This window comes from Typopeltis vanoorti, chromosome 17, assembly GCF_054136105.1.
Source record: "Typopeltis vanoorti isolate ZY-2024b chromosome 17, IOZ_Tvanoo_1.0, whole genome shotgun sequence".
Taxonomy (NCBI): domain Eukaryota; kingdom Metazoa; phylum Arthropoda; class Arachnida; order Uropygi; family Thelyphonidae; genus Typopeltis; species Typopeltis vanoorti.
This window is the reverse complement of record NC_143565.1, coordinates 62,376,870-62,403,060: the sequence shown is the minus strand read 5'-3', so window position 1 is coordinate 62,403,060 and position 26,191 is coordinate 62,376,870. Positions and strand designations below refer to the sequence as shown.

General features: G+C 36.8%; 1 protein-coding gene across 2 annotated transcripts in view; it reads right to left on the bottom strand.

The window, feature by feature from the left end:
- Positions 1 to 397: 397 nt before the first annotated feature.
- Positions 398 to 26,191, bottom strand: part of LOC150097440 (metal cation symporter ZIP14-like) — a 219,265-nt gene continuing 193,471 nt past the window's right edge. For both annotated transcript variants that reach the window (XM_090406877.1, XM_090406876.1), the window contains exon 8: positions 398 to 2,438. In XM_090406877.1, the coding sequence (XP_090263003.1) occupies positions 2,190 to 2,438 (249 nt within the window). In that variant the 3' untranslated portion in view covers positions 398 to 2,189. The remainder of the gene's footprint in view (positions 2,439 to 26,191) is intronic.

The following is a 26,191-nucleotide window of genomic DNA, read 5'->3' as shown; positions in this document are numbered from 1 at the left end:
AATTTTTAGTTTGCTGTTGGTGGGAAACAATTTTATAATTTGAATATTTGAGGATTCATTTTATGGCTTTATAAATGTTTTGGATATATGGGAATTATAAGACTATGTGCTTTTGATATAAGGCTTTGAGAAGAAGATGCATTATAAATTTCAAATAAACTTTTTAAGTTAATGGTTTTACTTCCGATGTAATTTTTTTCCTATCAACCGAAAATGACTCTACATAGTAAACATGGCTATGTAAATGGGTAAGTGACTTCAAGAGAACTTCTGTTCTTATATCAGTTCATTTAGTTCAAGAATAGCAGACTAACTGTGAATAAAAGAAATATTCATTGCTCGTGGATTTCCAATTATAACATGTATGGTATATTTCCTGGTAATCAAAACTAAAATCTCCTTTCATCGTAGAATTTATTGGCCACAAATAAACAATCTGTTCAACTGTACAAATTTGAATACATTTACATTATGTGTGGAAATATGTACACATACAAATTTTTATAGGAACAGATAATTTCTTTTCATTTTCACTTGAATAAAAATGATATTTACAGTTAATTGAAAACCCACCTACAATTCATGTATTTCGCTACTTTTTACTTCTCACATGCATACAACACAAACATATTTTCAAAATTAAAGTGTAAAAAATATTTGCACTATGGTCGAGTTGAATGAATACCATTTTCTTTTGTACCATCTTTTTTTTTTTTTTTCAGGACTGTCAATTCACACATTCCTCAGTTATGAGTTTAACATGTAGCTCCACATAAATGATTAGCACTGGATTACTAAGTTGTTGTTTTTTTAATGTTACAAAAACTTGCATAATGTGTAGCTGTATAAAAACAATAAACCCTAGATTACTAAATTTTTTAAAACAATTTACATACATTTTCATAATGTGTAGCTCCACACAAATGATTAACTCCACAAAACTAAGCTTTTTTTTCCCCTTTTAAACATTTCTCATAAACTTTCTAGCTATTTAATTAGTTATTTAATGCACTAAGTATTGGTTTGATAAATGATATAAAAAAGTACAATACAAAATAAGGCATGAATTTGAATATCATTTTACCATAAGTATGTAGTACTTTAAATTGGCTGTCTGATTACTATTAATGCAGTAAGGACCTTTTTACCCCCCCCCCCCAAAAAAAAGCAAATTTTTGAAGGAGAATGTATATGAGCAATGGAAGAGGGGAGCATCTTCAAAAAGTGCAGTCTATAAAAAAATAGTTCTTATTTTTTAATTCTGCAATAAATAACCTACTTTTATTTATTCTCTTTTACAAAACTGAAAAAAGGGTCTATTTTGGAAGACAACCAGACACTGAAAAACAAAATATGTATATCAGCTTAGGTTATGTGAGAAAGTGTCCAAACATTGAAAAAATTAGAAGAAAGAGCTGAGTTGGCATTTTTGTCATTAAGCAATGGTAGAATTCTATAGAAATATTGTTCTGTGTAAACATGAAAAATCAAAAGAACATTTTTGTGACTAGATGCATTATAAATGAATAATACATTATTAAAAACCACACATTTTACATCTGCAGTTTTCAACCGGAGGGCATATATATCAGTAAAGAAACCTACTTTAAAAACCCAACAGGACTTTGTGTTAATATACTCCAATGAAATATGACACCTTAAGAAAGAAAGAACACCAAAAAATGTTTGCTTAAAAATGTCAAGAAATTATATTCTTGTTTAATCATTTACCCAAGTGTAAACAAAATAAAGTTTGTGCATAAAGTTTCTTCACAACCAGGCTACTTGTATATAGAAGCTAACGACTTCATATTAATTGCCTTAGTATCCCATAATGAAAAGCACATCCTTTTGGGTATATATAATGCTGTGCATTATAGGAAGGACCACTATCCAGACCAGTCTGACCTTTAATGAGGTCTCATCACTGGGAGCCAGGCTCAGAATAGAAGCAGCCTACTAGTAAAGAAACTTCACATGCAAACTTTATTTCTTACACTTGGATGAAGGATTAAAAAGAATATAATTATATCTTGACATTTTAAATTTAATTTATAACCAAGCAAAAAAAACCTTCTACAAAAATATTTTGATATAAGAAAGCCACAAAAATCTGAAATGTTAGTAATCCAGGATTAAAAGAGATTATAACCAAATGCCTACTTACAAGCCTCGTGTTATCTACAAGTTTATACACTCTGTTCAATATGCTGTCCATCATATATACCACTATATAGAGCTTTGAATGCATCCTCATAGACATTGTCCTTATCCAGATTTTTTAACCCTTCAAAATCTATACTTTCACTAAATCGTGCCATTACAAAAAGAATAATGACACCTAAAAGAATTCCAATATTCTGAATAAAAAGGACTTTTAATACCATTCCAGAACTTTTATGTGTAGCTTCTTCTATAGCTTCACCAAGCTCACCCATCTGAAACAAATATAAAAATTGATTAAAGCTTATTCAACATATACTATTTATTTTTGTCAAACAATATGTCCACTAATAATATTAGAAATGTGACTGAACTAAATCTTTCCCATAAAATGAGTGCTATAAACAAAGAACAAATCAAAAATAACTGAAAAAAAATTAGTTTAACACGTTTGCTGCCACGCTACTTCTGCATAGTCTGTTCCCATACGCCGAGCAATTTCACTTCTTCAAGGTCAGTACGGTAATCTTGTTGCCGGCGGTAAGCGTCATACGAGTGTACTCATAGTTGGTTTGTGCAGAGCATATATCATCTATGAGAATACACAGTTTTGATGCTCCACAAGCCAAGCATTTTCACTTCTTCAAGGTCAGTACAGTCATACGAGTATACTCGTAGCTGGCTTGTGTGGCTGGTTTACCAACTACGAGTATACTCATAGTTTAAATGTTTGCAATAATAATAATTATCATTCAAGACCTTCATAGTCATAAAACTCATTGTTGGAGTCCCATTTTAAACAACACAAAGCCTATCCTACTATTCCTTAAACTCATTCACTGTTCACGCTCTCACTACCAATATCAGGCAATGCATTCCACATTCCAACCACCCTCTATGAAAAAAAAAACTCCTCACCCTCTTATTCACCAATTACATTACCTCTATGGATGGTCCTTTGTCCTTACTCTACCATATGAAAGAACTCTCCAATATCAACCCTGTAACTACCTCTTAACAGTTTAAATGTCTCAAATGTATCACCTCTCCATCTATCTACTAAGTTCTACAGTCTGCATGCCTTCAGTCTCTCCTCAAAGCTGAGTACAGTGCTGATATCATTTTTATCTGCTTTTGCACCCTCTCCATGGTTAATTTATCCCCTTCAAATCCCAGCAACTGAATCTGAGCACATTAATCCATATGTGGTCTGATCAGGGCTTTATACAATGTAATCACCACTCTTCTATCTATGTTGATTAGCATCTTTCTCAGTATTGCAGCAATTTTCTGAGTTACATTCACCACCTTTGCAATATGTCCCATCAACTTAAAGTTTCTATTGATCACCCAAGGGTCTCTTGCCTCATCCACTTCTAGTATAGTTCCTCCCACTGATGGGATCCATCAGTGGGAGGAACTTGCATTTAGCTGCATTAAACTGACATCAATATTCATTTGCTTATCTGTAAAGCTTATTCAAATTCTCCTGAAGTGCTACCACATCAGCTCTATTACTAATAACCCTTCCCAGTTTCACATCATCTGCAAACAACTGAATATCTTCCTGCAATGCAATGACAATAACATCACTGATGTATAACTTAAACAATAAGGGTCTCGATAGTGAGCTCTGAGAAACTCTGTAACCTTCTGCTTCCTTGATACCCCTCCCATACACAAATCTATCAGACAGCCAATCCCAATCCAATTCACTAGCCTGATTATTTCCAACTCCATATGCTATTACTTAAATATCAGGTTATCATGTGGCACTCTGTCGAATGCCTTTGTAAAATCTAAAAAAAAAAAAAAAAAAAAAAAAATGGTATGGTTCTATATACACCTTTCCATATATAGCAGAAAAGGATATAGTGCCTTTTCAACTGCTCTTGTTAATTTATCATATAAGGCAATTACATAACTAAAACAAGAGCACCCCTTAACAAATCCATGCCGATCATCACAGATAACATTACTTTCATTTTCCCAGTGCTGTATATGATCTCTCACTAATTTCTACAAAAGTTCAACAAGTACAAAAGAAATACAAAGTGATCTATAATTTGACACTTCCACTTTACAATCACCCCTATACAAAGACACTAGCTTACCCTCCTACCACTCCTTGAGCACCTTTCCCATAACGACTTTCACTGAAAAGTGAAGCCAATAGAGCTGTCAGTTCCATAGCACATTCCCTTAGGGCACTTGGAAAAATCCCATGCAGTTCCACTGCCTTACTGACATGCTCTCCTCTTGCATTTCCAAACCTTGAATCTTTCCAATCCCTATAGTAATAAAACCTTCTTTTCTAGAATGAAATACCCACATTAAGTTACCATTAAACAACTCCACTATGGCTTCTGCATTTGTCACTCTATTTCCATTTTTGTCTAACAAAATGTCATTCTTCCACAATCATTTATCCTCCTCCTACTAGCCACATAACAAAAATATTTGCTCAGATTTTCCTTGGATCCCAGCACTAATCTCTTGCCTTCCTTATCATGCCTGTCACTCTCCTGGCACGAGTCTTAGATTCCTCATGCAACTGCTTTGCACCCCCACCCCCTCTCCTTATACTTTTTCTTCCATAACCTTTTCATCTACAGTCATCCACTTACATTAAATCTTGTTTTCTTTTTCACTTGAGGTATGCAATGTATCATTGCCAGTAATAAATATTTCTTCACTACTTCCCATGTACTGGTGATATCTTGCCCTTCCAATTGTTCAACTCATGGAATTGTCCCAAACTGATTTCTAAGATTATTATAATCATCTGCCTTATAATTCCACATAAATTTCTTTATTCTCAATACTTCTGCACATCTATTCATTCCTCAAGTCAAGACTGCATATTCACTCTTTTCAACTAGAGACAAGGATGTCATTTCAGTTACAATCAGGTCCTCTGATTCTAGGACCAAATCCAAAGCTTTTGAGCATCTTGTTTCTTCTACTACTACATATTGACTAAGACATTTGTCTCTCAAAAATTCCAGAAATTTCATTCCCTTACTATTACATACTGTTTTATGTTCCTAATTCATGTTGCTGTAGTTAAAATCTCTCATAGTGAGTGCTCATTTTGCATAAATTCAACTGCCTAAACATTTCCTGCTTTGCAAACTCTGTATTCCCTCCAAATTTCCCTCCACTCTGAGAGGATACAAGGATACTTATCATAAGCAATGATAAGTATCTTGACAAAATATGCTATATCCATTTACTTCTATTCCTGTCAGTATATCATCTGACAGGAATAGAAGTACATGGATCAGTCAGTCTAATCTTTGGACCTGCTGAGACTATCAATGCTATTAATTCAGCTTTCTTATTCCTAATACTCCTGGCATTTGTATAAAGAAACATGATTCATTATCAGTATTTCTATACCTATTATTATTCCTTCAGACTCCATTTGACTTTGCATAACAATACATTCCCACCATCTTCTCAGATCTACTGCCACAAGAGGTCATCCCTGCTTCCTGACAACTCTAGTTTCCCCTTGCACTAATACTCTTACTTGTTCTGAGAACAACATTCTCTCAAGATGTTACTTCCTTCCTCATTCAAATACAGCCAGTCTCTCATATATATATATATATATCTTCTATCCCTCACATGCACTAAAATTATTTATTTATTATTAAAATCCTCGGGCCTCCATAAAGTTAATGCAAGTCTCTGACTAATAAACAAACCATGTTTAATTCTCAGTTAATGATTCTTCACTTGCCATGGGCAGTCAAGGCAAGTGAAGATTTTCTTCTACTCTTTATCGCTATGATCACATCTTCCTTCTAGGGATAGCTTTCTGATTTGTCTATGTGTCTCTCTTCCTCCATATTGTAGAAAATTTCTTCTGCATTAATGTGGTACAAACTAGTAACTTAAATGTCTTAATCATAAAATTTTCTTCTACAACTTCTGAACACAAGACTCTAAAATAACATTCACTCAATCTGTCCTCATAGCCAACATTCCAGAGATCTAATACTAACTTAGTCACTCTTCTTTGATTACTCTCTAAAATATATTTCTCTCCCGAAAAACAAATGATCAAATCTGTGCAGTGTCCATATATGGCTTGATCAAGATTGTTCTTGCAAAATGGAATTAAAACCTCCATTTTTATGAAATGTCAATGTCCTTCTCATTGTCATAATCCATTGTTGTCTCTGCAATTCTAACACTATGGCTTCCTAAATTTGATATCACTTGTCTACTATTACTCCTCCTCTCCCAGAATTCTTATCTCCACCATAACCATCCAAGATCTCCCCACCACACACACCTGACAGCACAGCACCCTATCCTTATCTTCTAAATTTCAAAATTCACTTGCACTTTGCAGTACTGAACTGTCAACCCCTTCCATCTGGTATCCACTAGACTATTCAAATCCTCCTGGAGAATAATAACATCAGTTGCTCCTCACTGCTCTCCCCAACTCTGCGCCATATCCAAAATCTATTTCAATATCCTTAACATATCATCAGTCAAACAATATTTCCTAAACAGACTCCAGCAGTAACATTAGTGACCTTTCCTTTCTCTGATCCCACCAAACACATCTTGCTGATACTTAACAAAAAGATCTCCTATCCAACTCATTGATCCATTAAATACAAACTTATTATGAGACAATCTGTCAAAAGCTTTTACAAAACCTAGATATACCACTGTGTAAGCATTCTTGTTCAGTGCATCTATCTTCCTTTTGTAATATGTAAATGAACTACTACTAACAAAACACACAGACCTCTTAATAATTCCTTCCCATAGAGAAACTCACTGTAATCAACCCAATCGTTTGTTTTTACTACCTCTCTGACTACCTTAGCCCAATCCTTGATCCCAACGACCTTAACACCTTTAACTATAACTACAAAATAGACAGACTGACCTGTGATTTGAAGTCTCTAGCTTTTTTCCTCCATTGTACAATAGAATAATTTTAATATCCTTTTATCTTTTTGAGACTTCTGACTCTTTAGTAGAAGTCATTTGCCAGAAATGTTAAATAAGCATTTCCAGGCAACCATTAACTCTTTAGAACATTCCCTTAAAAAATTAAGTTCTATCATCTCATTAAGTTTACTTAATTCCTCATAATTCTCTGGATTTCTAGTTTCTAGTCTCCCCATCCCCCTCAAACATTCTACTTCTTCCTCAAAGTTTGTACATACAATATTACACTCACCTAAATTTGAACTATAATTAAATACTTAAACTATATATCCTCTAGAGCAGAGCTTCTTAAACTGTGGGTCAAGACCCCAAATGGGGTGGTCACATAACTGAATGTGGGGGTTGCGAAAAATTTGGCAAACAGTAATAGGTTTCTAAACGTGCAACAACCAAAAACAAATTCAAAATCAAACATAATGAATCCAAGGTGTTTCTGGCAGCGCTCGTTCATGATGCATTGCGCTACTTCACTCCAGCATTGGTTCTGAACACACAATATGTGCACTGCGCATGCCATCGTCCTACGCAACACCAACGAATGCTGCCAGAAACACCTCGGCTCAGATTGAAGACTATTGTATTGTAATTCTTTATGTAAATGGTAAAATTATATGTATACCAAAGAATTGTTTTAAAATAAATTTCTTTATGATTTATTATCAGTAAATGTTTGATTTGCATACCTATTTTATATACCCAAGGTCACATAAAAATTTCTCGGGCGAAAAGGGGTCATAAATGAAGGCCACAGGAAATTTGCAGGAAGTACGGCATTTGAATGCAGAGTTTCAATGACAAGCCAGAAGAGACAAGGAAAATACTTCAACCAGGAATGCCAACAAATAGAAGACCAAAACAAGAGATATTTTCAAAAAAGATCAGCGCCAAGGTGACAATATCGAAAAGTAAACACGAAGGATATCTTACAGAAGTTGCAGACATCAAAGAAAGATGGAAAGAATACAAAGAAGCCCTTTACAGAAAGGACTCCAAAATTACTGAGGAATTTGAAAAGCAGGATTAAACGCAGGAGCCAGTACCACTGGAGAGTGAAGTGAGGTGGCCACTGCAACAGCTATCCAGTAAGAAAGCACCAGGAGGAGATGGAATACCTATTGAGCTAAGTTTTAAAAGAGGTAAACCGTGAGTAGACATAACTATACATAATAAATAACGGAAAAACTCACGTAGAAATATTATTTAATAGTATAATTTTTGCCTGTGTGTCACAGGCATCTTCAATACAATTAAGCTCAAAATTAAACACTAACTGACAATTCCAAAAAGCGCCACCTAAGTAGCTGGTGTAAGATAACTAAAAAGGTCAATAACTTTCCTAAAAAAAAAAAAAAAAAAAAAAAAATTAATACAATAAAAAGTTAGGAAAGATTAGCTGATTTGTAAAGTACTATCTCCCATAAAGGGGATAGACGTAAGCCGTCGGATCTGTTTAAGTTAGGAGAATGAAGTAGAGTTTCACATGCTTCTTTATAAAGGCGTTCCATGAGAAACTGACTTTTGTGAAGAACTCTTGTCTTTCTCCAATGAACTCTGTGTCTAGTGAAGATGGCATGTTCTGCAAGTCCAGACTTTTCAGGTTTAAAGTATTCAATATAAGATTGGTGTTCTTCTAGCCGAATGGAGGCAGATCTTCCCGTTTGTCCGAAATAGCATAATCCACAAGAGCACGGAATCTGGTAGACACCTGGATGATTAAGATGTGGAAGCTTGTCCTTTGGAGAAGCGAGAAAGGTGGAGATTTTTCTAAACGGTCGAAAGGCAACAAAAATATTCAGTGGTTTTAAAATTTTTGCTATACGTTCACTGATGCCTTGTATATAAAGGATAGTAATGCACGTTATTTCCTCTGTGTTTGAAGAGGAAATAACGCCATTATATCCATGCGGAATCTCATCACCATCCCAGTCAAAAGGCAGGAACTATTAAAACACTGGTTCATCGGGCCCACTCCTCTTGTTCTACAGACGATCTTTTACAGAAAGAAATACGATATATAACTTCTTCCTTTCTATCTAATGGCTATAAGAATTGCTTCATTAAAAGAACTTTGAGTAGATTTAATATGTCTCCCTCTTCAAACACAGAGGAAATAACGCGCATTACTATCCCTTATATACAAGGCATCAGTGAACGTATAGCAAAAATTTTAAAACCACTGAATATTTTTGTTGCCTTTCGACCGTTTAGAAAAATCTCCACCTTTCTCGCTTCTCCAAAGGACAAGCTTCCACATCTTAATCATCCAGGTGTCTACCAGATTCCATGCTCTTGTGGATTATGCTATTTCGGACAAACGGGAAGATCTGCCTCCATTCGGCTAGAAGAACACCAATCTTATATTGAATACTTTAAACCTGAAAAGTCTGGACTTGCAGAACATGCCATCTTCACTAAACACAGAGTTCATTGGAGAAAGACAAGAGTTCTTCACAAAAGTCAGTTTCTCATGGAACGCCTTTATAAAGAAGCATGTGAAACTCTACTTCATTCTCCTAACTTAAACAGATCCGACGGCTTACGTCTATCCCCTTTATGGGAGATAGTACTTTACAAATCAGCTAATCTTTCCTAACTTTTTATTGTATTAATTTTTTTTTTTTTTTTTTAGGAAAGTTATTGACCTTTTTAGTTATCTTACACCAGCTACTTAGGTGGCGCTTTTTGGAATTGTCAGATAGTGTTTAATTTTGAGCTTAATTGTACTGAAGATGCCTGTGACACACAGGCGAAAATTATACTATTAAATAATATTTCTACGTGAGTTTTTCCGTTATTTATTATGTATACCTATTGAGCTGCTCAAAGCGCTGGGAGAAGAGACAGTTAAAATTTTAACGGCTCTATGTCACCGAATTTGGATCACAACTGCATGGCCTAGGGAATGGAAAAAATCAGTTTATATATCTTTATTGAAGAAAGGCGATGCAAGAGAGAGTGCGAAATTACAGAACTCTGAATGGTCTTAAGTAAGACTTAAGATCATTCAGAAAAGACTGGAACCATTCATGAAGAGAGAAATGGCAAATGAACAGGCAGGATTTTGAAAAGACAGAGGAACAAGAGATCAGATCGTCAATGTGAGGTGGATAATAAAAAGAGCACAGGAATATCAAAAGAATGTCTACCTTTGTTTCCTTGACTATAGTAAGGCTTTTGACTCTGTAGATCATGTGAAACTGTGGAATGTGTTAAGAACAATGGTAGCACCAGAGCATTTCATTATTCTTCTAAGGAATCTTTATTATGAACAAGAAGCTACTGTCTGAACAGATCTTGGAGAAACCGAATATTTCATTATAGGTAAAAGGAAGCGACAAGGATGTATATTTTCTCCGTACCTGTTTAACTTGTACAGCGAATACATTTTAAGAATGGCAGGAGTGGAGGAGTCTTCAGTTGGAATTAAAATTGGTGGAAGAAATATTAATAATCTGAGGTATGCAGATGATACCACCTTGCTAGCAGAATGCAAAGAAGATTTGGAAGAACTTATTATGAAAGTTAAAGAAGAAAGTGCTAAATATGGCCTTAAACTTAACCTCAAAAAGACAAAAGTTATGGCAACATGTGAACTTAATGATTTTGAAGTAGATGGGGAGAAAATGGAAGTAGTTAACAATTTTGTGCTCCTAGGATCCCGAATTGATAAAGATGGTTATTGTACTGAAGAAGTTAGAAGATTATTACTCGGAAAGAAAGCAATGACAAATTTAAGCAAGATTTTTAAAGATATTAGCCTCACAACAAAAATCAGAATCGTGAAAGCAATGGTATTCTCTGTGGTACTCTATGGATGTGAAAGTTGGAGCCTGAGAAATAGTGAAAGAAGGAGGATGGATGCATATGAATTATGGGTTTGGAGACACTTAATAAGAATACCATGGACTGCAAAGCAAACCAGTAAATCAGTGATAGACAGAATAAAGCCAGATTGCTCCTTCGAAGCTATGATCATCAAGCGAAAATTGTCATACTTCGGACATATTATGCAAGCAAACAACAGTCTGGAGAAGATGATGCTTGCTAAAGTTGATGGAAGCAGGAGAGGAGGAAGACCAAGAATTAGATGGGTGGATGGAGTTAAAGGAGCAACTGGAATGTGCTTGGAAATTCTGAAAGATATGGCTAGGGACAGATCTGAATAGAGCATATGTTCATAGAATCACCAGGAGTCGAAAACAACTCAAAGGAACATAACAACAAATACCTGGGGTCGCGAAAATGGAAAAAGTTTAAGAAGCTCTGCTCTAGAGTAGTACATGTCTACCTTTTCTATCAAACAATATCATCCATCCATAATCATTTCATCTACAGAACACATATCAAAAGCATTCTGTTTGTTTGCGTTTTTTTTAACCTAATTAGCAAAGCACTGCTCATACAAGCCTTTGCTGTCCTTACCTAATGTTGAATTTTCCTAGCCTGCTCTTCATACAACTACTTATTGCCTACCTTCTTAGAGAGCAATGTTTCCCAAACTTTTAATATCTGCAAACCCCTTTTAAAAATTGTAGTATCACCAGCACAGCCCCTCTTGACCAAAGGCAATTTCAGAAAAGTTATAAAATTTCACTCAAACACGAATAATTATAAAAGCATTCATTTATAACATTTGTGTTACAATAAATTATAAACATGTCAAACAATTTTTAAATACATTTTATTTATACTAATATACGTACAGTAAAAACCAAAATTATGCATTTAAATTTTTTATAATAAAAAAAAAATTAATGAGGCATTGGGAAGAAATTAGTCAGATGAAATTCAGTTCTATAGGACTCCACATCAAGAAGACAGTATTATGGAGGTCCTTCCATACTACTGTCTTCTTGATGTGGAGATACTTCCAAGAATTTTCTGGTTATTCAATATTAATGTGTAATCAAAATGACATCAGTGCACTCTGTTCGTATTTACTTTTGAGAATGCCATTCATCTTAAGTTCTGATAGTTGTTTTTCTTCTGGGTATGAAAAGGTTCTTTAGCATTATTTCAATACTGATATTGAATGGGTTTCTTCTCCATTCAAAATTGTTGTCCAATTCAGAGGAAATACTTCAGAGGTTCTGACCATATGATAAACTATTTGAATTTAAACTTTTAATGCAAACAATTCAATCCATGCAGTTCGAACGCAATCATGCCATCAAACAGATGGCATGATCTTGACATACAGGCCAAGAGACACATTTTGTTTAAATCTTCCTTTAATTTTTCAATCACTAAAAAATCTAATTATAGAGGGTGGCCCATAAGTCAAAGAACATTCTTTAGAAAGGACCCATCTTTATGAAGCCAAAAATTGAAGGCATTTACGTAATGTGGGTTTCATTAACTAATAAAAAAAAACCTAGTGATGTTAAAAATATTATGCAGTTGCTTCACAAAGACATTATGTAATGTCACTATTTTCTTTGTGATTTAAACAATCTAACCATTCATTTATTTCACACCTATGCTATTTGACTTCTTCAACCTTTGGAACATTCAGAGGGAACAAAGACACCAGCTCTGAAGACAAGTAAAAGAAAAATACCAAAATGGAGACAACAGTTGAATCATAGACTACAAACAAACCAAACTAGTGCAAAAATCAAGTGACACCAAGGAGACCAGTATGCAGGTACTGCATAGGAAACGTGCAAGACTCTTGCAGTCAAATCCATGTCTCACGGAACCTTGCATATCCACTAAACCAACATCTGTGGCCTCAACTCCAACCTTAATAGTCCACTACCATCTGTAGTCCACCAAACCCCACCTACTCTTTTAAAAGAAACTCAAATCTCACCTTCCAAACTATACACCATTTAACTCCTTTTGGCTTCTGCACATATATCCACTCTGATTAACCCTGCAAAAGAGCACCTGACTTAGAATTGTCCAACTTAGACCTTCTCAGGTTGAAAATATCCCTCCCCCACTCAATCAAATTCATCTGATGTCTCTATCACTCTCAATACTACCAACCACTCCAAGCTCTTTAATTTCCTCTCCTTAAAAGTCGATTTTCTCCAGTCCCACTCTCCTAACAGTGAAATCATCCTCCTAGGCGATTTTAATGTTCATAACAATGCCAACCGGCTTTCTTCTTCCAGTTGTACAGATCCTGCAGACAGAGATGCTGAAACATTTACCATCACTAATGACCTTACACCAATTGTTCACAAGCCGACCAGAATACCAGATAATCCAAACCACTCCCCAAATACCCTAGATCTCTTCCTTACCAATGATCTTTTCAAATATGTAGTGAGCCCCCTGGGTAATTCTGACCACAACCAAGTGCTCATCACCTCCCCCGTGCAACAACGCTTACACAGTCACTCCCACACAAGAGAAGTTTGGCATTATAACAGTGCCAAATGGGACAGCCTCTGAGACTACTATGATTCATTTCCATGGTTGGACTATTGTTTCCAGTCTTCCAATACAAACATATCAACAAAGTAATCCTCACTGCCATGAAAACATATATTCCTCATTCTTCTCTGAATTGCCATCCCCTATCTAAACCCTGGTTCTCCGAAAAATGTGCCAAGGCTGTACAAATGAAAAATCAGGCATACCACAACTGGCTCAAATCAAGAACTCCATCCTCCTTCAATGCCTATACTGAAGCCTGAAACAGATGCAAGAAAATTATCGATGCTTCCAAAACAGAATTTGAATGGGCAAAAGGCAGGAAACTTGCAGCCTGTCTAAATGGCAGCCATGCCTTTTGGTCTCTTGTTAAAACAATTGGTCATAACTTTTGCCCTACACTAACTTTGTCGTAACTTTTCCCACCCCTATCATACCCAGATGGTTCAATTGCAACATCACCCACAGAAAAAGCTAATCTCGTGGCTACACACTTTGCCTCCAATTCATGCATAACTGACAATTGCAAATGCCCCCCAGTCATTCCAACTGCCTAACATATAATGCCCCCTGTATCCTTTTTCCAGAAAGAGATCATAAACCTGTTGCCTAAATTATACACAAAAAAAGTCTCCTGGCCCTGATTGCATTCCTCCAATTGTCATGGAGGTCTGTGCACCAGAATGGACTCCTATCCTATGCCATCTGTACATGCTCACTCCACTTATATTCCCAAAGCCTGGAAATTGGCCTATATTCAACCCATTTCTGAAAAGGGTAACAAATCACTGCCATTTAATTATCACCCTATCTCACTCACCTCAGTCCTATCTAAAGTGATGGAGAAAACCATCAGTTCTCAACTCCTACTCTACCTTGACGGTATCCAGCTATTAAGCGATCACCAGTACGGATTCATTAATGCCGATCAACAGGTGATCAACTCATGCCAAATTTCTCCATGACAAATGCCATGGAGAAATTTGGTGCAGTCTAGCACAAAGGCTTACTAAACAAGCTCCCATGATTTAGACTGTCTCAAGACTTCTGTAGATGGATTGCCAGCTTTCTGTCTGGACGCACACTGTGTGTGTGATGGTAGACGGCTCCCTATCCTCTCACCATCCAACTAATGCTGGGGTTCCACAAGGCTCAGTTCTCTCACTGATCCTTTTCCTTCTGTATATCAATGACCTTCTTTAGTTGACCTCCAACCTTATACACAGTTTTGCAGATGAAAGCACATTGCACTCCTCCATTTCATTTGATAAATCTTACCTACACAATTCACTTCAACCCACAGAACATCAACCACAACTTCCCTTAATTCTGACCTCAAAGTCATCCCCCAATGGGGCTCAGATAATGTCATCAACTTCAATCCCAGTAAAACTCAGTTCTGTTTTATTTCTCACAAAAAAGAGCCATTTTTCCAGTATTATATATTTCCCAGCATTATTTGAGTGTTATTTTTGATAACACTCAAATTTCCAGACAAGATGAGATTTCTCTTCTCAGAATTACCCTGACATCAGGTCTCTCCAGACATAAACACATCACCACCATTGCATCCTCAGCTTCCAAAAAAACTAGGCTTTCTCTTTCACTTCAAAACAGCTATTAGCCTTATACAAATCACAAATCCGCCCAGCTATCGAATACTGTTCTCACATTTGAAGTGGGGCTCCTAAAAGCTTCCTCAAAATGCTTGACTCAATACAGAGGAGAGCAGTTAGACTGAGAAATGATCTATCTCTTACCAACTCATTCCCCTCACTTTCACATAGATGTTTGGTTGTAAAATTTGATGCAGCATAAATTTGTATATTTTTATTGCTTCGACTTTTACAGAGGTCACATCTAGAAAGACTTGTAAAAATAACTTTTGGTTGTTATTGTAAATAGAATACTAAAAGCCTATGTATAAAGCCCAAAGGGAATTAGCTTACTCCTCACATAAACAAAGAATGTTAAAATGGTAAAGCCAAGGGCAATGCCTTGCCATCGGAAGGTTATTTTGATGTTAGTGCTCAGATTAAAATGTAAGAGAGCCCTTTGTTTACAAGTTCAATCTTAGGCGACCTTCAAGGTCAGTGGAGAAAGGGGCGACAAGAATCAAACAAATTCTGCAGCCCAGTAAAACAGATTAAAGACATACAAAAGGGGAGAAAAAAAGAAGTTGGCGGAAATTTTAGATCAAGAGAGTCACGAGGAAATATATGGGGTTCCCAAACCTACATCCAGAGTTTGCGCAGGAAAGTACTGGGATTTCAATCCTTAATCCAAGGTTCCAGTAAAGACTGAATCTAAGGCAAGAATCTTCAACCATCAGGGGTCGACAGTTTTGGCTAGAACAGAGAGAAGTCGAAAGGAGGTAACGAGGTGGAGGTCGATTCAACGGCAAATTGTCCAGATCAAAAATGCCAGTTACCAGAAGCGATTAACTACGGAGGGAGCAGCCGAGGCGGACCCGATGCATTGCCGATCATACAAATCTGCATGTGCTCCATACACTGAATCCCCTTTGCCTGAAGCTCTAAGATGCCAGATGCCGGTGCTTCGTAAACCTCTAAGGAAAGAACTCAAAACCCAAGATGGAAAAGGAAACTAAGGACTCCGAGACGAATAGAGAAGAAGTGCACTAAAGGCAAAAAGAATTCATGAGTCAATTGTTGTATATTATTTTGTATATGATGTAAGGGAACTAGCTTAATGGACTGCTATGTGATAAGATAGTTATAGCCTGAAAATAATTAATGTAATTTTATGGTTGGAATTATTAAGTGTATGGATCAGAGCATAGCAAATTCCTAAGAAGTGACTGGGCAAAATGTTTAATTGTTAATTGTAAGGAATTCTAAGGCTTTATGCTGCATAATTACAGAAAATTACCATAGTGATTCTGTTCTAAATTAGTTTGCTAAAAATAGGAGTTATAAATTATATTGCAGTAATTTTGTAAGATATGTTACATAATTGTGGAAGTATGCTGTAGAAGTTTGTCATATAGAGTGTAGCTTAAGTCAAAGATATAAGAAGCAACTTCCCTACTGCATGTATTGTATATTCAGTCTTAGTATTTAATAAACATGCTTGTTATTTATATTCAATGAGTACCACCCGATCTTTAATATGCAATGCACTGTTTCGAAATAAACTCGATCCTGTGAGTGGGGAACTAAATGATAGTTAAGATAAGGAATGCATAGAAAGCCATGACTGTAAATTGATTAAGAGAGAATTTTGTGTTAGATTAGGACCTACTGGAAGTAGCTTGTTCTTATACAACAAGGAGGCCTGGTGGCGCAGCTTAACAAATAAATTTCTAGTGCTTTCAAGTATAAGAATATAGAGTCACGGAAGGTAGAGTAAGAGATAGAACCAATAGGAATTAAATAATACAGCATAAATAGATAGCCATAGTTTACAATGCTGCAGCAATAGCAACCGTTTACATGGTCTCTGCAATTTGTATATTATATATAAATTGTATATAAATATTTCCATGGGAATGTTCACCTGAAACAGCATCAATAATTCCGCCACTCTGTACTAAGTCCATTGGAATGTGCACAGCTGCCATCCAACATTCTTTCACAGTACACCTTGAAATCCACAGACCAAGTTTCTTTTCCTCCTTCTCCATCCCTGCTACTGCTGTACTGTGGAACAGTCTTCCTCCCTTATGTATTTCTCAAGGAATACAATATACATGCTTTTAAACCGAATATCAACAAGTTTCTCCTTTCTCAACGTACTACCCATATATAGTACTAAAGTACTATAGGTTGATAAGCCAACCTCTCGTGTATGGGCCCAACATAAAAAAAAAAATTATTCAAAGGGAGGTTTTCAAGCAGAAGTATGATAAGTATTTAGGCACTGTATAGCTTGCAAAGCATCCTTTCTCTATAAGTCCCTGGTACCTTGCAGCTGGCAATATAAAATAATAGTAATAATTACTTTCTAGACATTCAGAATATACTTATCTTATGTCAATGTCTGATTCTTCTTTTACACCACTCTTTTAGATCATCCTAAGATTTTTTCAATAGCAATCAGAACATTCTGGCACGTTTATGATACTGATGTTCTATATTCTTACCAATTGTCCAATGATTTTTGTTAGCCATTTTACATACATATTCTGTGAACTGTCTAAAATGCTGATGTTGGCTTGTCAGGAACTTTTAATATCTTTTTTCTGAGGACTGCATTGTAACTTATCATTTCTCTCTCCTTGCAGGAACCAATCAAAATGAAATTTTTCCACAGGTCTCCAAGGTTTGGTTCCTGTTTTTTTCAAACTTTTTTTTGTTTTTGCCAATAACATTTTCATGTTAGAGTCTACAGTTCACCTCCAAAAAGCTGCTAGACTGATACCTTCACATATTTGCTCACTAATGCCACCAGAGGTGGCGCTAGTGAGCAAAGCGCTGTATACATGTTTAAGAAGAGCTCCTAATTGAGATAAGTTATTCTAGGAATAATTAAGTATATATTAAGTATTACATAGTACATAATATTGTTTCCTTTAGTAGTTTAAACGTGTCTAAGAAGAGCTCATGATTGAGATAAATTATTCTAGGAATAATTAAGTATATGTTAAGTATTACATAGTACATAATATTGTTTCCTTTAATAGTTTAACGTGTCTCGGTGATTTTTGTGTGTTCTTTGAATATTTTAACAGTAAACTGATAGATCGATTATCTGTGCTCATGGCTCCCATAAAGAGGAACATAAAGATTGCGTCCAGGTCACCATATTTGTCTGAAAATCTTAATTTAAAAGACTTGATTCAGTGTTCCGTTTGCGAAATGTATGCATCGAGGAGAGCGGTTGGAGTCTGGTTAAACAACGATTGTGGAGTGAATGTGTGCAAAAAGTGTAAAGAATATGAGGATTTAAAGAATGTTTCAGGTCGTGTGAATGATATTGTCGAAAGTGAGAATCTGGATAACAGCGATATTCGAGGTATGAACGAGGATATTTGCGAGGTAGTACCTGATAGCTGTGAGAGTGGCGTTGATAGAGTGAATGAAGTTAAGCATACAGAACGATTGAATGAATCATCCGAAAATAAAAATGACGACACTGAGGCAATGAGTGAAATAGCTCTATTACGCGGAATGATACATAGCATAAACCAACAAATGGAACGTTGGCAAAAATCTTTAACAGGCGTACCGACTAATAATTGACAAAAGTATGATAGACAAAATAAGGGTATGATAGTGAGTGTAAACAAAATGAAAGAGCATGTATTGTATGGAGATTCCCTAGTAAGAGGCGTGTTAGTTGAGAGCTTAACAAAATCGTACCAACCCGGTGCGACCGTGAAGAATGTAAGCGAGTCAATTAGGATGCAAAAACAGCAGGTGAAGGAATTGATAGGGGTAGTGGGTACAAATGATTTGAAAGGAAATAAAAAGGCTATGAGTGAGGATGTGAAGGAATTGCTTGAGGTAGCAAAAGAAAAGAGTGAGAGAGTTAGGATGGTGAGTCTGTTGCCACGGCATGACAGTGAAGAGTATAGAAGGAGGGCTATAATTGCTAATGACTTTATGCGTGAATTATGTTTGATGAGTGGTGTGGAATTTATGGATGTGTGGAATGAGTTTGATGGGTGAAAGGATTTATATAAAATGGATTGGTTACATCTGAATGGATTTGGTGTGCAGAGACTTGAAAATGTGTTGTCGAATGTGGTGGAAGTGAAGTTACAGAACCAGGGAAACTAGAGTTATTAAGGGGGGGGGAGTAGATTTGAAGATTTTAGGAAGACAGTAGAGTGTGTGAATGTATGTAATATGCCCAAGCAAGTAGGAAAGACCATGAATTAGAATGGGATAGTTAGTATAAGGCATCAAAATAGGGATGGGACATATCGGCTTCTTCAATTCATGTATACAAATGCCAGAAGTATTAAGAACAAGAGGGAAGAATTTTTGGCCTTTTGGCACTTCCAGACCACAGATTATTGGCATTAGTGAAACATGACTGACAGAAGATGACACAGCTAGTGGGAGTGAATGTGAGAGGTATGGTGTGTTCAGGAGTGACAGGGAGAATAAAATGGGGAGGGGGGGAGTGTTATTGATGATAGCTGATGAGCTACAGCCAAGAAGAATAGAAGTGGAACTGCAGGAGAGAGAAAAGAGCACATTTGAGGCTATTTGGTGTGAGATTGAAATTAGCAGAACTAAATATACAGTTAGGTGATGGAATAGATGGTGGAGATAGTATGCATGAGCAAATAGAAGAAATGAGTGGAAGGAGGGTAATTATTATGGGAGATTTCAACTATGGTAACATTGATTGCAAGGAGGAGAGGACACATGGGGGGGGGAAGGAATTGGATTTTATGCGGTTATTAAGGGATAACTATCTGCGACAGCATGTAATGGAAAATACTAGGGGTCAGAGAGTGCTTGACCTGGTAACTGCATCTGAGAATTTGACTGTAATGAATATGACCACGTCACCACCAATTGGTGAGAGTGATCATAGGGTCTTGACTTGGGAGGTGGCTAAAGGTGTGGATTTTACAATTAAGACAGGGTACATGTGGAATTATCGGGCTGGTAAGTATGACAAGCTTAGGAAATTGATTGGTTCAGTGCCATGGCATGTACAACTGCAAGGGCTAGAAGTTGATAGTGTATGGGAGGCAGTAAAGAAGTGTTTGCATGAAGCAATGGCTGACTGTATACCTAGAGTTCGAATAATAAATCAAGTAGGGGTTAAATGGATGAATAACACTATTAAGCTTGAGCTGTAAAAAAAAAAAGAAACAACTATGGAGGGAATTTAAGGAGAAAGGTGACCTGCAGACACATGAACGGTATAAAGCACAGGCCAGAAGTTCTTTCATAATCCTAAAAAACTGTTTAGGATTATGAAAGAACATTGACCATGCAGGCTAAAGAGAATCCTAAACAGTTTTTTCTATATGTTGCAAGTAAAAGAAAAAATGTATATGGCAGAATGATTTTAAAGAATGCCGATGGTAGGGAGGTAACCGAATCAGCTGATATAATTGAATTACTGAGCGAGCACTTTGCAAGAATATATCTTCTAGGTGGTGACGTTGCAGAAATGAATGAACCAATAGATTATATGGGAATTCTGGTGAATGAAGTGGAGGTGAGTAGTCTATTGCATAACCTCAATGTCAATACATCTGTGGGATTGGATGGTATACCAGCTCGGGTCTTACATGAAGCGGCTAAAGACCTGTCAGTACCCTTGACCATTTTGTTTAATTTAAGTCTCGGGTCTGGGTTAGTCCCAAGGGGGTGGAAAGAGGGGAAAATAGTTCCACTGCATAAAGGAGGTTCCAAGACTGTTGTTGTAAATTACCGACCAATTAGCATATCAGGAATCGTTGTCAATGTCTTGGAGAAATTAGTCAAGAGAAGAATACAGGACTGGATAGATGAAAATGGGATACTGTGTGGGGGACAACATGGTTTTGTGAAGGGTAGATCATGCCTCAGTAACTTGCTCACGTTTTATAACACAGTGACGGCTGAACTGGATAAGGGTAATGGGTTTACAGTGATTCTACTGGATCTTGCCAAGGTCTTTGACAGGATACCACATGTTACTCTAATCAGTAAACTGGAGCAGATAGGGGTGGATATAGGGTTGGTGAGATGGATAGGAGGGTGGTTGATGAAGAGATACCAGAGAGTGGTTTATTCAGGAGTGGAGTCCAAAAGACGCTTGTAACTAGTGGTGTGCTGCGGAGTTCTGTTCTTGGACCACTACTTTTCAATTTGTTCATTAACGATATAGGAAAGGATCTGAGAGGGAGTGTTCACTTGTTTGCTGATGATGTAAAGTTGGGTAGAGAAATTGCAAGTGCACAGGATGTCAAAATTTTGCAAGATGATTTGGATAGTTTGGAGGACTGGGCTAGGGAAAATGGATGTCAATTTAATGTTTAAAGTGTAAGATTATGCATTTTGGAGTGAAAACATTAGCAGCAGTATATCACATTGGTGGAACTGTACTCCAGGAGATTGAGGCCGGGGATTTGGGAGTATTGGTGGATAGGGAGTTGAAGTTTAGTAGGCACACTGCAAAAGTGGCTAAATCAGCTCATCAAATCACTTGGATGCTGAAAAATACTTTAACAAGCAGAGACAAACAAGTTATTGTTCCTCTGTATCAAGTCTTGATAAGACCCCATCTAGACTACTGTGCCCAGATATGGGCACCAGGGTTTCTTCTTGATGGGGAGGAGGTGGAGAGGATCCAGAGACAAGTGACCAAGATGATAGCAGGTCTGTGGAATGAACCTTATGTGAACAGGTTGAAGATTTGTGGGTTGCAAAAATTGGTTGATATGTTTGAGACATTCAAATTACTTAGGGTTTCTATAGGATTAATCCAGAAGATATTTTTGAGAATAGGATTGGTGGTGGGAGGACTAGGGGCCATACATGGAAGCTGGGCAAGAGTGTGGTTAGCAGGGGTGTTAGAACTAGGTTTTTTACTTGGAGAGTGGTGAATGAGGGAATAAGCTGCCAGAGTCTGTTGTGGGTGCTATGACCGTGAATGAGTTCAAGGCGAGGTATGATAGATACTGTGTGAATGTCGAATAGTTGCTCTTGACATGATGTTAGGGCCTCCCTCGACTCCTTGGAGTTGCCCGAGATAATAATAATAAAAGCCAGAAAAGTGACTAGTATAGTATAGTATATTAAGGAAGACAAAAGTTGAATATAAGAAGAGACTAGCACTATGGTCCAAGGAAAATCCTAAACAGTTATTTCTCATGTGGCCAGTAGGAGCAGAAATAATTGTGAATGAATGATCCTGTTAGGAAGAAGTGGAATGGACCACTCAAGTGACAAGTTCAGTTGGCATAGTGGAGCTGTATAATGATCACTTTATTTGGGTATTTCATCTGGAAAATCAGATTTTATTCTCGGAGGGATACGGAGGATTACAGTTTAGAAGGGTGTGAGGAGAATGTGTTTCAAATACTAAATACTCTGGAAGTCTATAAGGATTGGGACTGGATGGAATTCACTGCATCTTTTAAGATAATGTGCTAAGGATCTGACAGCTCCATTGACCTGGCTTTTTGCTGAAAGCCTGGCTACTGGTAATGTGTATGTTATTTGCCTTCCCAAGCAGGAGTGGAAGGGGAATAAGATAGCACCATAGCATAAGGTTAGTGGTATAATAGAGGCATTAAATTATAAACCAGTTTATATTTCTTCTATAGTTGCTAAGAATTTTGGAGAAATTAGTGAAAGATAATATATAAAATTGGGCAGATGAAGGTAATGTTATCTTTGATGGTCAACATGGATTTGTTAAGTGGTGTTCTTGTTTCAGTAAGTTGCTTGACTTTTATAATAAAGTAAAAAGAGTAGTTGATAAGGATTGGTAGAGCCTCTGCTTCTAATGGCTCAGTTAAGTAAGTTTGAGCGCGGTTAGTAGTTGGAAGGGGACCAATGTTCGATGCTGTTGGTACACTATCCCTCGATGAGTCTTTGGACTCCCTGGAGGTGTCTAATAATAATAACAACATTTCTTTTCAATGTAATACTTAATTGTATCCACCTCAAAACTAAATAGCACTCACTCACTTCTTATTTCAAATACCTTATATACTCTTGTAAGTCAGTGTGAAGATATCACTTATCAACAGTATGCCCACAAACGAAAAATTACATGTGTACTCCAAGCTTAAAATACTGTATGCCTAAAAATGCCAATAGTTTTGTTACTACTGTGCCATGAAATTCTGCAAAGCACTTCCCACCCCACGAAAAAAAAAAAAAAAAAGCTTATGGATCTAAATGAAATGCTTGGTGACTAGAGTACAGTTATTGGGAAGGAGAGATCTTTTCTCCCTAAATTCCTTAACTCTTCTTTTGTTTTTTTGGTTCCCATTGTGAGTCTTTGTGGTACTATAAAATCTAGGTAATCATTCAATGAATTCACATTTGGGGGGGGGGGGGGAATACTTGCTTTAATTACAGGGCTTTAGGAAATTCATATGTTGTACTACAACAAACTAAATCTTTTATTTGTAGTACTTTATTACTTTGTAGCACTTTTAAAAATTTTATTCCAGTTAATCTTTAAGCCTACAGACATCACAAGATATGAAGATTATATTACAATGTTTTTCCCCTGGTACAAAGTAAATTAAAATAGACAACTGCATACTTGTTTTAATCCTTTACCTAAATGTTAAAGATACCAAGCAATTTTAAACCTGGTTTTACTCCATTTTTTCCAAGTAAGCAAACAGACCTGTGGGATCAGCTAGTCTTGCATAAATTGCAGGCGCAAACTTGACATTTTGTCTGTTTGCTTACTTGGAAAAAATGGAGTAAAACCAGGTTTAAAATTGCTTGGTATCTTTAACATAACTATACCCAAGTTAAAAATACTTTCTACATCTATATCTCCTCCTGAGATTTTTATTTAATAAGGTTATAACACCTTATGGTAACTCGTTTTGGTAAAATACTTACAAGCTCTGCATTACTAAATCTTGGTATTTCTAGCCTGGCTCCCCACTGATGATACCTCAATAAAGGTCGAAACCGGTCTGGGTAGTGGCCCCTTGCCTTTAATACAAAACATCATACATCCCCTTCTTGGAGATGTGTTTTGGCATTAAGGGTAAATATTAAGATTAGTGATCAGAGCTTGCTCCACTTCTACCACGAGTTGCCTTGGTCTTGCACTACCTGTGGGATCAGCTAGTCTTGCATAAATTGCAGGCGCAAACTTGACATTTTGTCTGTTTGCTTACTTGGAAAAAATGGAGTAAAACCAGGTTTAAAATTGCTTGGTATCTTTAACATAACTATACCCGAGTTAAAAATACTTTCTACTTTACCTAAATAGTAAGCAAATAGATTTTGCCTATGAAATATCTTCATGCCTAGGCTACTTGCATATTGAGGTTTATGACTTCACATCAGGTGCCTTGGTATCCCATAAAGCACAGCACACTTCCTTTTGAATATGTACGGAGGCTGTTCAATAAGTCAGAAGACTATATTTATACAGAAAACAGATTACCTTTAATCGTCATCATTTACATGGTCTTTTTTGAAGTAACTGCCGTGAGATGCGATGCATTTGTCCCAACGTTGCATCCACTTTTTAAACACATGTGAAAGTCCGTTTTTTGAGAGTTCTTTCAAAACCACCTCTGCAGATTTTACACATGCATTGTTGCTTTTGAAATGGCAGCCTCTTAGTGGTTTCTCGAGCTGAGGAAACAGCCAGAAATCGCACGGTGCGAGATCAGGACTGTATGGAGGGTGCGATAGGATATCTATGTTGTTCTTCTGCAAAACGTCCACTACACAACCAGCAATATGTGGCCTTGCATTATCGTGGTGCAATAAGAAGCCATTCTTCAGCAATGGATGCTTCATTTTGACGTGCTGTACCATTGTCTGTAAAACATCTGCATAGTATGAGCCATTTACAGTATTCCTAGGTTCTACAGCGTGTTGGTAAACAATGGCTTCGTAGTCAAAAAAACATTATGGTCATAACTTTACCAGCCGTGTGTAGAGGCTTAAGTGCTGTGAGGACATCATGTTGGAGGCTTAATGGATTTTTTACAACACTCAAAAAGAATTAAAATAGACTTTAATACTTCCTATATTTCGTCCTAGTCACTAGGACATCTACGGGGATTACAAAAAAATTAATGTAACATATGCACAAATAACAAACAATACTAAGCCCAACCATGTGGGTGACACTAAAGTCCTATGTAAGGTGGGAACTCTGGTGATGAGCGTTTCCCAAATCTTCGGAAGATTTGGGATTTCCGAAGATTTGGGAAACACTCATCACCAGAGTTCCCACTTTACATTCCAGGCCACCTACGACTGCCCTTAGAGGGCGCTCTACCTAGATAGGACTTTAGTGTCACCCACATGGTTGGGCTTAGTATTGTTTGTTATTTGTGCATATGTTACATTAATTTTTTTGTAATCCCCGTAGATGTCCTAGTGACTAGGACGAAATATAGGAAGTACTAAAGTCTATTTTAATTCTTTTTGAGTGTTGTAAAAAATCCATTAAGCCTCCAACATGAGGTTTACCAGCCGATTTTACAGTTTTTGCTTTCTTGGGGGTAGGCGAAGATGGATGCTTCCATTCACTACTTTGTTGTTTCATTGTAGGGTCATAGTGATACAACCAAGCTTCATCTGCTGTAATGATACGTTTTAAGAAGTTGTCGCCTTCTTGTTCCAGTCTTTCTTTCCATTCTGTGCACACATCCACTCGATGCTGCATTTGCTCCGGTGTCAAGAGTTTGGGAATCCATCAGGCGCAAACACGTTTCAGTCCCAAATGTTCAGCCATGAATGAATGAACACTTCCCACAGAAATATTCAGGACAACATGCAGCTGGTGTACTGTAATTCTGCGATCCTCCTTGATGATAATCGCTGCTGTGTTGATCATTGTCTCTGTGATGGACGTTGAAGGTCCATCACGTTCAAGATCTTCCACATTTTGCCTTCCTTCCTTAAAAGTTTTATGCCAGCGAAAAACACTTGCCCTCGACATTGCTTCATCGTAGAAAGCTTCACGTATCATGTTAAAAGTGTCCGATGCCGATTTTTGCAAACGCACACAAAATTTAATC